Raw genomic sequence first — 18,557 nt, forward strand, 5'->3', positions numbered from 1 at the left:
GGACTCGAGCTTGAGAGTGATTCCGAAACTATACGCCATCGCCTTCGTTATTTTTCTATTGGCACAAACTCAAACTTTTTTGTGTTTTTTTTATTCCGAAGCTACTTCATGAATATTATTGTACATGCCCTCAGCATGATTGCAAGTGAGTTCTGCGAAATCCCGCAAGGTGGCGGAAGGCAATGAAAGGGATAATTCGGCCACCTTGCAGTATTTCGCAGAACTTATTTGCGATATTCTGCGCCCATGTGCTTCGAGTTGCTGACGAATTCGCCCTCGCGCTGCCAGTCCTGGTTAGCTCAATTGGCACAACGGCCGCCTTGGAAAGGAGTTGGTCCCGGGTTCGATCCTCGGACCAGGCCGAATTTTTCTTCAACTAGAAGCTTTCCTTTCAGAGAAAATCCGTATGGATTTCCTTGTGGCTTCGTGCTACAAACGGGTCGTTGTCAATTATTCATTTCATTGCCCTCAGCATCAATTCAGACGCAGACACGCAAACGCGGAAAATTTTAAACAACTCCATTGCCTTTATGAATGTGATGTGCTGAGGAGCATATTAACGCCCCACTGTCGCGTTAATGTGAACCCAGACAGTGTGACTTTATTTATCTGGGCTTCTGTGTTGACGGTGAAAAACGAAAAAGTGTGTGGGGTCAGTAGCAGTCAAGATCAAGAGCTATTATGAACAGCTTAGGAGTTGTGTTGTAAAGCTCGCTAATCGGCTTCCTTAACTGTCATGTGATCACTGGATCATATGTCGCAATGACTCTGCACTTTCGGGCGTAATTTTACATCGTTAATCCGCCGTTTACGTAATTAACTGCGTACAAAAGAGACCGTACTCGCGACTCGAAACGGCCTTTTCCGATATCACGCGAAACTACGTGTGTGCGTCGCTGCATTGCGTCGTCGCGTGTACTGATCAGATCTTTTCTCTCTCTCTCTTTTTTTTTTTTTTTTTTGCCGAACCACAGCGGCCGCCCATACTGCGTCGCTTAGCCTTATGAAAACTTTCGTACGCTTCTCCTCGCCTCATATCTTGTTCTTCCTTTGTTTTCGTTTTTTTTTTCATCCTGACGGCCATCGCAACATTTGACAATTGCTCGCGCTGTCATCTATCTTCTCCCAATTTGTACTCGATGAAGGTCCGCGCGGGTGGCCCATTTGCTAACTCGCACCCGTGCTCTCTCTGAAATTTTGATTCCGCCGGTAACGGTTTCATTTATTTATACATTCGTTTAATTTTTTTGCCCGATCGTGCACGCACGGTATCGGTGACGTGACGCTGGTACACCGCTTGTGTCGCCATCGTTCGATGGAAAGTATTGGGGCGCGACGCGACCGTATAGACTTCCCCCCTTCGTCGTTTTTGTTTCGACGTATCCACACTAAACACGAAACAAGAGCAGCAAAGGAGGTCGCGCCCATGGCGAAGGGATCCAAATTATTTCCCCTTTCTCTTTCTCCCTCTCTCCGCATGCTATAGGGCATTCACGTACCAAATAGACGTACACACGCCGAACAGAATGATAAAGCGATGACACAAACGCTATCTCGGTTTCGGTTTGGCCTAGAAAGAAAGGAAGAAAGAAAGTGGACTGACTGGAAGGTGGCGGTATACGGATCGGCGTCCGGATCCAGACCACACCCCTTTGGATGGACAGGCGAGCGAGGGGGGGGGGGGGGGCGGGGGGAGAGGTCGGGTCGCCGTGGGTGGAGAGTTAGTTGCTCGCTTATGAATGATAGAAGAAACAGAAAAACACCAACCGCATCACGGCGTCTGGCAACCCGCACAACGCCGCCGTGATTGTTGTGCAAGAGGCCGCGGTTCTCCCCCTCCTTTTTTCCCCACGCCACGGAGGGAAACGGGGAGAGGGACTCCTCGTCGGGAGGGAAAGGGATGTGGCGATCACGTAGGGTCATTGCGTGGGTGCGCCGCGCTGTATCTCTCTCTCGCGTGGCGCGGGGCACGCCGCAATCGCTGCCAATCACGTACACACAATAGGAAAAGCGTTCCCGTTTATGGCGCCGGCCTCAGGTATATGTGTAGGGTAGAGCGTCTTGTTCGTGCCGTGGCTCGCGTGGGCCTACACCTGGCCACGCCTGGCTTACCAGGGATGCAGCAAATGGCGCCAAGCGAGGGGACACCGGGCGCGGTGTCAGGTGTGTGGATGCGAAGGAGGAAAACAGGGTAAAGAAAGTTGACGCTGATGGCGCGCTCGCTGGCTCGGGAAAAATGCCGTTACCAAGAAAAATAAAAAAACCGAAGATTGTGCTCCAACACTTCGTGAGCTGTGGGCAAAAAAAAATGAAAAAGAAACGCCGCGTTAGCTTGTTCGTCTGGCGCCTTGCAATATTACTATACTTAGGTGAAAATTTGGGATGGGGAAAGGGGTGGAATGCTTTGGGAGAGAGAGAAAGTGGGGGTACAAAGGGAGGGAAGGAGGCAAACGAAAGATATGCTGGGCACAATTTGGGAAAGCTCGTACCTACAGGGGCATAAAGTGCACAAGCACGGGACAATGTGGACGTCGTAGAAAATAAATGCGAAGGAATTACGTCGATATTGATGAACTGCATCGTCTGTAGCGTCTCAGAAAACTGCCCCGTTTGAGCTTGCGAGAAAGAAAGAAAGAGCGAAAGCAAAGTGTTCTGACACGACACCCTGTGGGATCGGTGACGAGCTCTGACGCACCTCGCATTGTAGTTGCGTCGCGAACGTTGTTCAAACTAGCGGCAGCGGTCGCGACAAACAAGTGGACCAAACCCGCGCCCGCAGTGCGGACGAGATTCCTGCGTCAGATAAGGGCAGGGTGCACCGTCTGCCTGGTATATAAGCCGGACAGACACGCTGAGTCCTTCGAGCGGCGGGCGACGGCTATAGCTTTCGCTTTTGCCATTGTCGAAGGCGATGCCGCCGGTCGATACGCCGAAGCAAACAATAGTGGCGCTTTCGTTTTTGTGCGTCGTGTCCGTCACGCCGTTTGTCGTCGTCCAGCCAACACGTCGCAATCACGGTGTTGACACGCGTCAACACGCTTGGCCGACGACGGCAACACCTCCGAAGATCGGGATCGCGGCATCATCCGGCGACGTATATATACAGCGCCGCTGGCAAACAGGAGCACAGCTTTGCCAGCTTGTTTCTGCTGGAGTAATCAAAACGGCCGCTCGCACGCCGCCCGTCAACTTCTCTCTCTCTCTCTCTCATTCTCGATCATGTTGGTGGGAGAGAGATACAGTTTATTGTAAGAAGAGAAGTCCGGTCGTCTTTTTTTGTAAGTCAAAACACGCGGCCCGACCGGCACATGATTGTCTTCGACCCATGTTTTGTTTGTATTTTCCTCATAAGTATGTTCATGAGCTACAAAGGCATGACTGGTCTAAACCATTTTTATCGTGAGGAACCCGCTGTGGGCACCATGTGTTGATACATAACCGCGAAACAGCTCTCTATTTCAGAGTCGGCGTCCAGATTTTAGTCATCTTGAAGATAGGTATCGATATGTTGTGGGACTCATGGCGCCAAATCCCTTTAAGAAGAGACCCATATATGAGATACTGGAAAGATCTTTCAAATGGCAACTTTAGCTGACATTTTGTACCACGGAAAAATGCGCTGGCGTACACAGCTCACAAAGAACACAGCTCACAACATCAGCCAACTTTGCCGCAAGGATGGTTTCTTTTTTTCTTTGTTAAGTATCTGTGGCATCTTGATAAAGTACTCAAGGAAGGTTTACTTCTGCATGATGTCAGTCGCAGATTACAGTGTCGTTCGATTCTTGTTATCAGCAGTCAACAAGCCAAAGGCGCTGTGGCCTTCAAGAAATTGTAATAGTTGAGCGATTGTGGGGCCAGATATGGTTCTTTATCTTGAGTTTCTCGTTTTATCTCTCATTTCCGAACTGCTTCGCGCTAACGCTGTTCGCTGTCGCGTTTTCTATCGCACAGTTGTTTAGGGAGTATTCACTTGAAGTAAACATATTAACAAGACTGGGTGTGCAAACACGGACACAAGAGAGAAGTATCGACGTCTGTTTTGTGTCCGTGCTTACACGACCTGTCTTGTAGGCTTGAATACTTACCAACTAGCTCAACCTGCAGCTTCCACTCGGCTTCTCGAGATAAGCTGACCAAGAGAAAAGCCATTTTTATGCAATGTTGCCTGTAACAGTGAAAAGGCAGTGTTGACGTCAGTGCACATTGTTTATATTATACGCATAAGTGGCCCTCAAAGCATGCACGCTAACAGCAGCGCTTCGCTCGCAGCCCTGAACACAGACCTGCAAGGGCTCTGGAAGGACGGCGTCGCCTCGAGCCTAGACGTCGACGGCGGGCCGCTCAAGGGCCTCAACGGCCTCCTGGGTTCGGCCGCCGCCGCCGCCGCAGTCGCTGCTCAACAGCAGCAACAGCAGTCTCAACAGCAGCAGCAACAGCAGCATGCGCCCCCGGGACCTCCCCCGCCACTGGGAATGCCCACAGCGCAGCATCCGCCCACGACGCAGCAGTCCTCGGGCGCCCGGCTCGTCAACGGCAACAACACGGTTCTGCAGAGCGCCCTCCAGGGACTCCAGTCGTCCCACCAACAGCAGCAGCAGCAGCAGCAGCTTCAGCAGCAGCAGCAGCAGCAACACTCCGCCTCGATGGGCTCCCTGTGCCACGGGCCCAACGAGACGGGCTCCGCGTCTTCGTCGCCGTCCACGTTCCAGCAGCAGTTGGGGAAGGAGGAGAGGTCTTCCGGTGCCAGTGGTGCCAACAGCGGGCACGCACTCTACGGCCACGGCGTCTGCAAGTGGCCCGGGTGCGACGCCGAGTGTGAAGACTACCAGGCCTTTGTAAAGTGAGTCGTCTTGGACGCCTGTCGTTTGCTTTGGCCCTGGCCTTTCGCGTGCCTGGTATCTTCAGTTGAGCTCTCGGCTGTAGGCTTCCTGCGCTTATGCTGCTGATCTCTATAACGAGCAAGTGTCTGCGAGCCCTTCCTACCTTGTGTAAATGGACCTTAATCGTACGCTTCTCTTTGTGCGCTTACTTATACAAGGTATAAACTTGCCTCCTTCTCCTCATCTTTCAGTCCCCTTTCCCAATCCCTAATGCAGGGCAGCCAACCGAGCTTTGCCTAGCTAACATCTCTGCCCTTCCATTTTGAACTCTCTCTTTCTACTTGAGCTGCTAGTGATCGCACCAGAGAGCACGAAAAGTGCTAGATATGTGACTTTGTACTGCTTGTCCTACCTGTTTGTTGGCGCCTTCTTTTTCTAACCTCTTCAAACTTCACCAAGCTTAAGCAGTGAACTGTGCATAACAATTCACACTGCAGCAGATACCCGAATGAAGCAGTCAGAATAAAGGGAACAACAGCTAAGATCGTCGCGACTCTCACGATTGTTTATTGAAATGCACTTATTGAGCTGTTACTGATACCCCCTCGGGAACGACCCTAGCGGACTTGAGTGTATTGTAACTTGCTGTGCCACGAAGACGTGGAAGCGATGTCAACGGTTGTTCCGATTCCCGCCTTGCACTTTGCAGACACTTGAACACTGAACACCAGCTGGATGATCGAAGCACAGCGCAAGCCAGGGTACAGATGCAGGTAGTGTCTCAGCTGGAACTGCAGCTCGACAAGGAGCGAGACCGGCTCCAGTCCATGATGGCGCACCTTCACATGAAGCCGCCCAACGGCAGCCCATCTGGCTCTGGCAACAAGGATTCGGTGAGTGCATTTATCAACGACTCAGTTCTGCGTTTCTTCTGCTGCAGCGTTAAATTAGTCTATAAGCAACAGGAATCGTCTCTCAAAGAGCCGAAATTCCTGCGCACCTATCGCTCAATTTCTCCTGAACGTTGGATGCGTTCTTGTAATACAGTTTGTCACGTCTTTTTCTGTTGAGTTGCCTTCGTTACATTGCACCGTTAGTTCCGCTCACTTTATCTTGTTCTATTTGTTACTTGCATTTGCCTCATTCTGCAATGCTACAACAGGTAAAGGAAAAGAAGCCAGTAATTTTCCAGATATTTGGGGTGCGTTTACTTTCCTATTAACAAAACCAACTCGAATGCAAAGCCAATATAGTGATGGCTTTGCATCAAATTCGTTTTTCATTTTGTTTTCATGTAGGAGAACTAGACATAAACTTGAAGCAGACATGATAATGTCATTTTCGTGCACCTGCTGATATTTAGAACGTATGCCAGTAATTGACCTCTATCATTGCTGAATGAAATATCAGGCTAAATGTAATAACTACGACAGGTTTCCCTTTAATAGGATTCCCGATAGACATTTTCTTCAAGTAGAAAACAGCGCTACGAGACGGGACAAAAGAAAGGACACAAACAGTCAGCGCCGTGTTTGTGTCCTTTCTTTTGTCCCGTCTCGTAGCGCTGTTTTCTACTTGAAGTCATGCACCAACCAGCCCGAATTCGTACCTTACTGCAGACATTTTCTTTCAATTCATTTACGCCGTACTTAACTATAGCTATTATTCGCGTGTTTGTTTTTTTATCGCCTCCTAAGTGCTATCCATGACAAAACGAATGTTAGGATCAAGTTTGCCTTGAGTTTGGTTTTCCTTTTTTGTAAGTCAAATCTGGTTATAACAAAGTCGAATGGGACACAAAAATACTTTCGTTATACTCGAAAATTTGTTAAAAACGTATATTCTAAACAATGTATTAAAGGCAACGTTACGCACCGTTCACTTCGTTTAACCGATAATTCGTTAAGTCCGCCTTCGTGATATCGAAGTTTCACTGTATGTGTGCTTGCGTGACATTGTGTACGTGGCCCTCCTGTATAGCGGCGGCTCTTAAGACCTGCGTTGCTGGGAGGTATACAGTAGTAGGCCGTGCTTTCGGCCGTAGCGGCGGGAGTGACTGACGCGTGCGAGTCTCTTTCCGGCAGCCTTTTGCGAGCTGCTCCCCTCCCTCCTCGTCTGTGTGCCTGCAGCTGTTGTCGTCGACCCCCAAGCCAGCGACGTCCTCACCTCAGGCGCTGCTGCCCATCAGCCCGAGCCCGCCGCCCCTGGCGATGAGCAGCCCACTCATGACGAGTCGGCTGCTCGGGTTGCCTTCCTCCACCCAGGCGCCGGGCTCGGGACCCATTCGGCGCAGGCTGAGCGACAAGGGCGTGTCTCCGCTGTCGGGTACGTGTCTCTGCCATTACATGTTTACGTTTCTGCTATGTTCAAGTGTCGTGCATAGGGTCCAGTGGTCAAAGTTCGCTATGACGAATTTCACTCTATAGCGAACTAAATTTCAACTCACTGCGGCTATGCCACCGCGTTTTTTCCAGTTCTACTCTGGTCAGTTTGCCATGCGTAAAGTTCACTGGTCAAAGTTCGTTATTACGAATTACGCCGTACAGCGAACTAAGTTTCAACTCGCTGTAATACCCGTCAGCTGCGTTTCAAGCATGGAGAAGAAAGCCTATGCTTGGCAGGGTTCCGTGCCCCAGAGAACTGCGTCATTGCTCTAGGACTGTTATGCGCATGCAGTCTAAGCTTGCCATAACTACGTTATAACGAATGTTTCCATTAAATTCAAATGTTTAATGTCTGCCAGATATGATTAAAGCAGTGGCGAAAAATACCAACAAATTATGACTACGTCGGTGTTCCAGGACGTAATACCAATTTGTAGGCTACTTAACAAAGGGATAATGTCTGAATGGAAGTTCGTTATAACGAACTGCCTACCAGCTTAAAGGGACACTACAGACAAATATTAAGTCGATGTTGATTGTTGAAATAGCGGTCCAGAAACCTCGTAGTGCTACTTTTATGCCAAGGAAGTGCTTATTTTGAAATAAAATCACGTTTTAGTGGTCCGCATCGCCTTAGCGCACTTCAAATCACCCGCCTGAAATCCGACTTTCATACGTCACTGCTGCCGTGCCCAACGTTGCCCGCCTTTACTGCGCGGCCGCCGACACTAGTAGCAGCAGAGCGAAAGTAGCGGGACCCACAGCAGCTACAACGGCCATCGAAGTCATCGAAGCTTGCCGCAATCGCCGCAATGGATGTGGGCGGAGAACTTGACAACGAGACATTGGCTCGCGACGCTGGGCTCCAATTCAGCGACCTGAGCTCCGATGACCGCGGTATGCTGCTGGGGGCTCGTAGTGCCGGTGTCGTTTCATGCGGCATTTTGTCGAACTTTCTGTCAGAGCGACTTTCACGAGCGCGCAAAACACACGCGGCAGTACGCGATCCCGAAACTACCACTGAGACGCGACCGCGTGAGCGAAGCAGGGCGCCGGGCGAAGCGCAGTTCGGCGAAAACGGAACCTTTGAACCACGCGCGCCGTTCCCCATGGCAACGCCACAGAGGTTCTTTTTTCCATGAAACAAACGGAAACGAACAAACAGCATTTTATTACGTCTTTTGATGCACGGCAGGTTCTTTTTTTATTGCTGCTAGTTTGATTACTAGTGATTTATTGTAGGCAGACTCTCATACGTCATCGGGATCACTTCGAAAATGTCCCACTCGTGGCGCTCATCATGTGATACATTTAGCTTAATTTCTCGGTAAGTAGCTCACTGCTGTTGATAATATTGCCGTTTTAGAAGTTGTCATACATTGAGCTTTCACTCTGACAAATTGTTATTTGCCTGTAGTGTCCCTTTAAGCCATCTCTCTGTCAGACATTCTCGGGGACATGGACAGAATGCCTAAGGACTTGAATAGGGTTTATGCCACCCCAGAACACGGCATCAATGTGGTAGCAGTACTGTGCACATGCAGTCTAGGAGTTCAAGCTCGCTGTAACAAAGTACGGTGTGAAGAACTATATTTTGGCTTAGTTCGGCTGCCTAATATCAGTGAGATATGTTTGGGGCCACTGACAAAAAAGGCCCCACTAGGTCTGTGCTCCAGAGCGTTGCATAAATGTGGTAATGTTGCCATACACAGGTACTCTAAGAGCCAGTGAGCGTTATAACGAACTGAGCTGTGATGCATTATAACTAACTACTTTTGAACTAAATTCAACTGTTTAGCGTCCGTCAGAAATGTTATGAGCATTGTTGAAACGCGTCTGATCTGGCTAGGTCAGTGCTCTAGAACATAACATCAGTGGTAGCAACACTTACACTTACGATCTAGCACTCAGAGCTTAGCGAACTACGTTATACCCTCATGAAGTTGTAGTTATAATGTTTACAAGTGAAATCTGCGCACTTCATATTTCTTCATGCTCGGTTATGCTTTATACTTATCTTTTTTATGTCGAGGTTCGAAATAAGCAGTGATACGAAATTACCCCCTCTGTTTTCGATAGTCGCTATAAGCATATACTTATGTTGGCGAATGAATTTCGCTAATTATTTATATACTTCGTTATAAGCGATATTTCTTTTATCCGTACTTGTTACTTATTCAGTATGCCAACGTTTCAAGTCGTGTTAAACTAGCCAGCTGAAATCCTCTTTTTTTTCAAGCATGTCTTTTGTGTATACGTAGTTCGACACTTATAGTGTCCATCTGTGGGAGCTAGAAGTTCAGGCTGTGCTAGGACGTCTGTCCTAAGCTCCTTTGTAAGTTAAATTTGTTGTCGAGTGCTCAATGGCTAGAAAATAGGTGTCAACAATTGAATTCTTTCTATACTGCGCAGGTATGGAAATCGCATCATTACCCGACTCTCCCATACGACGAAGGGTTGCGGAGAGAGCTAACTTGGATATCACTGAAGGTTTGTCACGATTTTTTTTCTCACGCTCAACTTCGTTTCTATCGACCTTCTATGTACCTCTTATGGAGTCCTACCTAAATGGGCCACCAATTTTTACCTTTCGAACGGCGTATATTTCTACATTCTTTAAGGCCACTGAACGATAAGCTAAATTGTGCTGCGTAATTGATGTCAGTGTAATGACGCTTTAAATTTTCCTCCGCTTAGTCTACAGTTATCAACTGTTGTAAATGTAACATGGAACGACAGCAACCCTCCCCCCCCCCCCCTTCAGCACTAACCGTACGGCTGATTCTCAGGGCCCAATCTCAGTCTTACGACAACGATTGTGTGAATAATATCGTAGTGCTAAAACTGGGCCCAGAGCGTCGTACTAAGAGTCCGCCGCTGCGGTACAGTAGTTACGGTGCTCGGCTGTTGACCCGAACGTCGCTTGTTCGATCCCGGCCACGGTCGTCGCGTTTCAATGGAGGCGAAAGGCTAAAGGCCCGTGTACTGTGCGATGTCAATGCACTTTCAAGAACATCAGATGATCGAAATTTCCGAGCCCTCCACCACGATGTGCCTCGTAATCATGTCGTGATTTCGGCACGTAAAACCCCACGTGTGAATATTTTAGCGTCGTACTGAAATAGTACAACGTTCATGGCCTATCACGTGACCCTTCCGACAGGAGGCTCTAGATAACCTCTTGCACAACAACTTTAAATTATTTGCTCCTTGTTGACTTGCTGCAATTTATATCTTTGCTGCTCCTAACTATTCCACAGAGATCCAGCGAAATCGAGAGTTTTACAAGTCTGCGGACGTTCGGCCTCCCTTCACATATGCCTCTCTCATTCGGCAGGTGAGTTTGCTCAGCATAGCTTCTGTTCGGTGCAGTAACTTCATGCTCAACTTGCGCAACCGTTTGCTGTCTGACTTATCAACGTTGCATGCTACTTTATGACATATATGCCGAGAAGGGTGATTAATAATACGCTCAAAAATTCTTAACTTGCTGTTCGTTTAGGCAGAATAGAAGTTGTTTCATGAAGTGTACTTTGTGTCATGTTTGGGAACTTTCACAAGTGCTTCCTAACTTGCGCATACGGAAAAGCTATCGCAGAATAATTAGTATTGCACAATTTAGGAAATCATTTCTGCAGTCATGTGCATTCAACCATTCTTTGGCCATTGCGAATGAATGGCTTTGCAGACAAGCTAGCATCTTCTGTGCCGTACACTTTTTTATAAGTGGCTGAATGTACCCTAGCAAGCCGTAACTGTAAACTTCGATTAGTTCAACATGCATTGCATTTCTTATTCATTTCAGGCCATAATTGAATCTCCTGATAAGCAGTTAACGCTGAATGAGATCTACAACTGGTTCCAGAATACCTTCTGCTACTTCCGTAGGAATGCTGCAACTTGGAAGGTAATGCAGACTTGCTCTGTCGAGCACTTTCTCTTATCCAAGATATCTTCAATGAATTAACTCAAATCCTTACAAGTTGATGCGTTGATCTACAGCGAAAACCTCCCTACTGGAACGTTCCTTAGGCCATTCCAAAATTCCGTATGCTTTTTTAACAGAATCCGTATATTTGCCATATATTTCCGTAAAAATCTTACGAAACGATATGGAATTATTGGAATGGCATACGGAACTCTATTCCGTATGTTTTTCGCGGAATGCCTATATTTGCCATATATTTCCGTAAAAATCTTATGGAACGACATGGAATTATTGAAATGGCATACGGAGCTCTATTCCGTATGTTTTTTTTACGAAATCCGTTTATTTGCCATATATTTCTTTAAAAATCTTACGGAACGATATGGAATTATGGAATGACATACGGAGCGCTTCAGTAGGGATAGTTATGCGTCGTTTGGCATTTAGTGATTAATGCAGCTTAATTCTTCAGGCATACGCAAAATAGTCTGTTGTTAGGGCTACATTAGGCTTAACATAAAAAACTGCCTGTTTTCATCGTAGCCCTTCAGGGTTCGTTTTAAATAGCGACGTGCTGTCATCCATCACAAGACTTAACTTGATCTAAGTCGCCGAACGATATGGAATTATTGGAATGGCATACGGAGCTCTATTCCGTATGTTTTTCGCGGAATGCCTATATTTGCCATATATTTCCGTAAAAATCTTATGGAACGACATGGAATTATTGAAATTGCATACGGAGCTCTATTCCGTATGTTTTTTTTTACGAAATCCGTTTATTTGCCATATATTTCTTTAAAAATCTTACGGAACGATATGGAATTATGGAATGACATACGGAGCGCTTCAGTAGGGATAGTTATGCGTCGTTTGGCATTTAGTGATTAATGCAGCTTAATTCTTCAGGCATACGCAAAATAGTCTGTTGTTAGGGCTACATTAGGCTTAACATAAAAAACTGCCTGTTTTCATCGTAGCCCTTCAGGGTTCGTTTTAAATAGCGACGTGCTGTCATCCATCACAAGACTTAACTTGATCTAAGTCGCCGAACGATATGGAATTATTGGAATGGCATACGGAGCTCTATTCCGTATGTTTTTCGCGGAATGCCTATATTTGCCATATATTTCCGTAAAAATCTTATGGAACGACATGGAATTATTGAAATTGCATACGGAGCTCTATTCCGTATGTTTTTTTTTACGAAATCCGTTTATTTGCCATATATTTCTTTAAAAATCTTACGGAACGATATGGAATTATGGAATGACATACGGAGCGCTTCAGTAGGGATAGTTATGCGTCGTTTGGCATTTAGTGATTAATGCAGCTTAATTCTTCAGGCATACGCAAAATAGTCTGTTGTTAGGGCTACATTAGGCTTAACATAAAAAACTGCCTGTTTTCATCGTAGCCCTTCAGGGTTCGTTTTAAATAGCGACGTGCTGTCATCCATCACAAGACTTAACTTGATCTAAGTCGCCGAACGATATGGAATTATTGGAATGGCATACGGAGCTCTATTCCGTATGTTTTTCGCGGAATGCCTATATTTGCCATATATTTCCGTAAAAATCTTATGGAACGACATGGAATTATTGAAATTGCATACGGAGCTCTATTCCGTATGTTTTTTTTTACGAAATCCGTTTATTTGCCATATATTTCTTTAAAAATCTTACGGAACGATATGGAATTATGGAATGACATACGGAGCGCTTCAGTAGGGATAGTTATGCGTCGTTTGGCATTTAGTGATTAATGCACCTTAATTCTTCAGGCATACGCAAAATAGTCTGTTGTTAGGGCTATGTTAGGCTTAACATAAAAGACTGCCTGTTTTCATCGTAGCCCTTCAGGGTTCGTTTTAAATAGCGACGTGCTGTCATCCATCACAAGACTTAACTTGATCTAAGTCACCTTCAGCTTAGATGTTATCTAAGCTGTTCTTCAAACTTCCGCGAGTGTCACAATCGTATCATGTCGCTTTAATGGTATCCTCGCGCCAATGCTGCAAGTTCACGGGGGCTTTCTTTTGTTCCTGTAATCCGGCTCTACTGTAATTCATCGTCTCTTGTATTTCGTTTCTTCTTGCGCTGTATGTCAAAAACGAGGTTTTCACAATGAAAAGGGGGCGCTGCTTACATAGAAGCGGATAAGCCTCCTGATGGTTCTCTGTGTTTTGTTAGTGCATTACGTTACAGCGATTTATTTCCACATTGACTAAAGATAGAATCAGCAGTTATCGGTGCCTTACAACCGATAAATTTTTGGAAGCAGCTTTAGACATTTTGGTATAGTTCCGGAATCGGGAACTTTAGGGTTAAAAGGACTGTTACCAACGTTGTTGTAGTAAGCTGTTCACTTGCATAACGACGTGTTATCTACTTACTAGAATACTATATTGAGTAAACACTTATGTTGTAAAGAGCTTTGGTTAGTTGATTAGTTCGCTCCTCAGACAATTTGCAAGAAAAAATGTCGACCTTGATTATTACCGGGACTATGTCGACGGTGACTTAGTAGCACCAATTGTTGACGCGAAGTTGCCACAACGTTGCGAATGTTGCCTTAACGTTGCAGACGTTGCGTCAACGCTATGGCAACAACGCGTGCTACTGGGGTTGAGAATATAATTTTGTTCTTAAGCAGGTATCTTAATTCGTCGTGAATCGTGTTGTTGCTGATGCTAAAGGCCACGCATGTTGTTTCTTTTCCTCCTTCGCGTAGAATGCGGTGAGACACAACCTGAGCCTACACAAATGTTTTATGCGTGTTGAGAACGTTAAAGGGGCTGTGTGGACTGTGGACGAAATAGAATTCTACAAGCGTAGGCCCCAGCGACTCCAAGATCGGATAGCAGGGTAAATCTCACCGGCCTTGAACGCGTCACGCACAACCTGCACACACTGCTTCTTCTGTACTCACTTGCGTCCGTGTTCGTGATTTGTTCAGCTTGATCTTGCACATTTCGTGGTTGAGCACGGTAAAAAGTAACCTCAAGGTAACCACAAAATTCAATAAAGGTAACTACGAGGCAAAAAAGGCATTAGAGGTAACCACGAGGCAAAAAGGCAATGAAGGTAACTTCGAGGCAAAAAGGCAAGAAATGTAACCACGAGGCAAAAAGGCAATAAAGGTAACTTCGAGGCAAAAGGGCTTTAGAGGTAACCACGAGACAAAAAGGCAGTAAAGGTAACTTCGAGGCAAAATGGCAATAAAGGTAACCACGAGGCAAAAAGCCAATAGAGGTAACCGCAAGAAGCAACTATAATGCGCGTATTTCATGCGCATGACCATCGCTAAGCCTTAAATACGCTGCGTCACGTTAACGCGTGACCTATCGCAGACAACTTAAATGCGCAGGCTGAGATATGTGGTTGCCGACTAAAACAGGAAAACCCCGTGACGCTTATTTCGCTCATGCTTCGAATCTGAGCAGCAACCAATAAATGTGCACGATCAGGCAGATGTTTTGTTCAACTCTTGTGCCTGACTTGCTTGTTTAACGAATTCTTCTTTCTCTCTCTCTCTCTTCTCTTTCCCTCCCCTTTTTTCCTGCATTTCGTTCTCCTATGTTTCAACACATTCATATTCATTTTCTGCCCCTCCCCTGATCACACATGTACCGCTACACCCTGTCTTACGCTGAGTTGCCTCTATCATCTTGTTTCTGTTTTACATTATTGCACGTATTTTACATACTTCTGTCTGTCCTGTTTATTGGCTTGTGTTTCGCTTGCACGTCTCATTATCCTTTGGTTTCGTTTTTCTTCGCAAATTGCGCCAAACCGCCAATTAAATGGAATCTTGGCGTTCATGTTTTCCTGCTTACCACGCATGTCTTGTGTTTCATCTTCCCTGCACCATTTTGTTCGTAAATTCCAAATGGGTGTATCAATCATCGGTGACTACCTCAAAACTTGAACGTCATGCTTCATTTATAATTTACGCTTTTCGTCATCACGTATTATATTATTTGCACATTTCCCTCGCGAATTCGAAACTTTGGTTGTTTTGCTTTTTCATCCTGAAATGTTAATTTGCTTCCTTAAATGTATTGTGCTTTTTTTCGTTGTGTATTACTCCACACGCAATTTCCTTATGGTTAATTTTTACACAATACCTTCTCCCGTTTTTACACCCAAATTACGCTTCCCTTAAAACAATTACCCGCTTCAATTCTTCGAGTCCTCCTTCCCGCCCTTATTCCCAACCATTCCCGTAAACCTCGCGCGGCTACCGGACCTTACCCGCTGACGTCACCGAGCTCAGAATGCTATCAGAACCAACTTGTCGCTGCATAAGTGCTTTGTTCGTTACGAGGACGACTACGGCTCGTTTTGGATGGTGGACGATCGCGAGTTCGTAAAGCGGCGTCACCTCAGCCGTGGCCGTCCCCGGAAATTCGCCGACTTCCGGAACGCACCGCCGCAATTGGCCGAGTAAGCCGTAGGCTGTACCAATCAGAAGACAATCCCCGCCCGAGATACTTACCAAGGGATTGCCGACCAATGAGGTCGATGCCTTAGACGGCTCAGTACCTGATGCACAATGCACTGTCAAAGTTGTCAGAAAAAAAAAGGAACACGTTCCTTACCTGCCAGATGCGCATGTTGGTATGTCGTACCAGACCAGACTTACAGATTCAGTGATGAAAGTCCTTAATATAAAGCCAGCTTGAAGGCAATGAACGATATCACTGCGGTGTTAAAAATGGTCAGCCAACAGTGCACAAGTTGTCACGTTTGTTTATTACTCGGAAGCCTGCCGTCAGTGTGCAATTGCATCTTCTCCAAGAACTCTGCACCTGAATGAACGAAAAAGCACCTGTGGGTTAAGTGAACCTGAATGGATGAAAACTGAAAAACAGCCAGCAGCTTTGCTTGCTTGCACTCAGCTTCGTGTAATTAAGTCCTGACTCTGCTTTGACAGTGCACTTAGGAATGTCATACGTCTTGCGCAGAACCGTACGACGTGCATCACTTAGCTGCCGAAGCGTGCCCGAGGTCTCTGTAGAGAAAAAATAGAGAGCAAAGCCGAGCGGAGCCGATGGTAGAACACGTGACCTCTTTATGCCTGCGTACAGGCTCTCCGGCATCCTTGCATGCCATTCGTCTAGCATGAAATCCTTAGTGCAAAACGTGCCCCTTTCCCTCACCCAGTCCCTGACACTTTCATTTTCACCTGTCTTCGTAAGTTTTTTTGAAGCAAGTTTTGAGTAGTCACTGATGCAACCCTTATCAATGTTTGTGTGTTTATATGTGTATGTAGTTTGTCTTGACTGGCGTACCATGCACTTCGTTTTGTTGGCGACGACCATGACAATCGCACTGACGAACCGTTTCAAACTACGTGCTGAAAGCAATGTTTGTGGCCCGTATGCAAAATGCAAATCCTAAAATTGCGTCTGCCACCAGAACGAAATGCACATGGTATCGCTCGAGCGATCTGTTTTTAAACCGTTGTAGATATAGAATACCTCACAGAGGTTCTGCAACCTTTAGAATCTGTGTAGCCTGTAGTAGTATATACACCTCGTAGCAGTATTAGTAGTAGTAATAGTAGTAGTAGTAGTAGTAGTAGTAGTAGTAGTAGTAGTAGTAGTAGTAGTAGTAGTAGTAGTAGCGGTGTACACCTAGTATTGCAGATATGCATAGTGCTGCAGTAAATTGCATGATTATCTTGAACGTTTATCCTGCTTATGTAATCTCACGATTACGTTTCATCTGTATAATTTGTTAGACAGCAATTCAGTAAACCGTATTTCAAGTTTGTACATTAGTATGTGTCGATGCCAAATATGCATTAAGATGGTCAGGATTAGCTTAGCTTTGTGAAACTATGCTTTAGAATCTGCATATTTCGCTCACGGCTTAACGAAAATAGGGTGTTTAAATGGCTCGAGTATGTAGTGCTATCAGGCTTTAAAGCATTATCTCGCTAGTGCCCGATAATTCCAAATCATTCTACAATGACTGTTATAAAGCTCTGCAGCATTGCAATATAATAGTAGTAAATATCATCGCTCTGCCTTACCGTCACACTCGTTAGAATTTCTCACAGTCTGTATCGATTTTTGGCACTTTAACGAATGCAGTACATCATCAAATGAAGCGAGACATAGATTAATGTTTAGCAAATGCCATATGTCATCAAACTGGCGAGCTATGGCCGATTATGTCTCAATTTCTTGTTTACTGAAAGTGCCGTGCAGTTTTTACTTAAGCCAGCTACTTTTCAATCGCTATTGTACTTTGGTTCCAAGCATGCAGCATGCGTACTCGCCTTCAGTGTGTTATGTTCAGGCATGGGGCGAGTTAACGCTAAACGGATCTTTATCATCTCTTAGGGGCCTACCAGTGCCTTCCCAGCAAGTAGGACAGAGATCGGTCCGTAGTCCGAACCTCCAGCAAAGTCCGGGTCTGTACGGAGAGTCCCTTAACGCTTCACTGCAAGTGAGTAGACTTCGGGTCTTTTTATCTTTTCTCATTGTCTTGGAAGAAAAACATCTGTCGCCTGTTAAGTTACCGCGATATTTTCAAGCTCAACGTCTATTTTTTTACGACACTCACGGAATACTGTATTGTTCCTGATTTACATGGTAAGAAAATCGCTCGTGCGCAGGAGTCGCAGCCATGTCCCTGTATGTCCAGCTGTTTTGTTTTGTAATGAATAATGCAACACAATGACGAAACAGCCAAACACGCAAGCCATAATGCTGATGGTAGCCACGCCTTTGCTTTAATAAATGGTAGCCACACCTTTACGTCAATAAATATCGTGACAGTTTGAATAGTTGAGAACGGAAATTCCGTGGCTATCACACTCTACCCGTTGTGCATTATCGTACGCTTAAGATGTTGTTTATACTGGAATTTCACAAATTCGATACGGAATACCCACTTTTCATCCGTATAATGCGTTATGAAGACGAATACCCCCCCCCCCTCCACCCCTGCATACATAATTGCTATATCAGCGATAAAAGAAACTGTGCCCATCGCCTTTCTTCTTCTTACATTCTAGTGCAGTGACTAATAAGTGCGCCACGTCTCTTGTTCCCGTCTGCAGGCAGCGCTGGCCGAGAGCAACCTGTCATTCCTCAGTGCAGCTATTTCCGGCACGGCGGTGAGCACGGCGGCGTCCATTGCGGGTGGCGTAGTCATGCCCGGGGCTCGGCCGCCGAGCGCAGGCAACGGACCCCTCAGCAGCCCGGTAGTCTCCTCAGGCGGGCTGCTGCCCGCCGCCCCACAGCTCCACGGGGACGCCGCTGCTGCGGAGCGATTCGTCGCCGGCATGCTCGGCCAGGGACTCGCGGGGGAGAGACTCACCAGGTCAGTCTCGCAGCTCCCCGTTCTCGTTACTCCCGAACTGAAGCGCTCCTTTTCCCAGCCATGGGCGTCGGCGGGGTTTTGT

General features: G+C 46.3%; 1 protein-coding gene across 5 annotated transcripts in view; it reads left to right on the top strand.

The window, feature by feature from the left end:
* The window catches only part of LOC119371838 (forkhead box protein P2), a 476,643-nt gene that overhangs the window by 453,755 nt on the left and 4,331 nt on the right, over positions 1–18,557 (top strand). For 4 of the 5 annotated variants that reach the window (XM_037642296.2, XM_037642292.2, XM_037642293.2 and 1 more), the window contains 9 exons: positions 4,273–4,843; positions 5,533–5,716; positions 6,908–7,148; positions 9,620–9,697; positions 10,468–10,544; positions 11,013–11,114; positions 13,869–14,002; positions 17,491–17,596; positions 18,213–18,475. In XM_037642296.2, the coding sequence (XP_037498224.1) occupies positions 4,273–4,843; positions 5,533–5,716; positions 6,908–7,148; positions 9,620–9,697; positions 10,468–10,544; positions 11,013–11,114; positions 13,869–14,002; positions 17,491–17,596; positions 18,213–18,475 (1,756 nt within the window). The remainder of the gene's footprint in view (positions 1–4,272; positions 4,844–5,532; positions 5,717–6,907; positions 7,149–9,619; positions 9,698–10,467; positions 10,545–11,012; positions 11,115–13,868; positions 14,003–17,490; positions 17,597–18,212; positions 18,476–18,557) is intronic. The other variant, XM_037642294.2, reaches the window with a different exon arrangement.

Source organism: Rhipicephalus sanguineus, chromosome 10 (genome assembly GCF_013339695.2).
Source record: "Rhipicephalus sanguineus isolate Rsan-2018 chromosome 10, BIME_Rsan_1.4, whole genome shotgun sequence".
Classification (NCBI taxonomy): domain Eukaryota; kingdom Metazoa; phylum Arthropoda; class Arachnida; order Ixodida; family Ixodidae; genus Rhipicephalus; species Rhipicephalus sanguineus.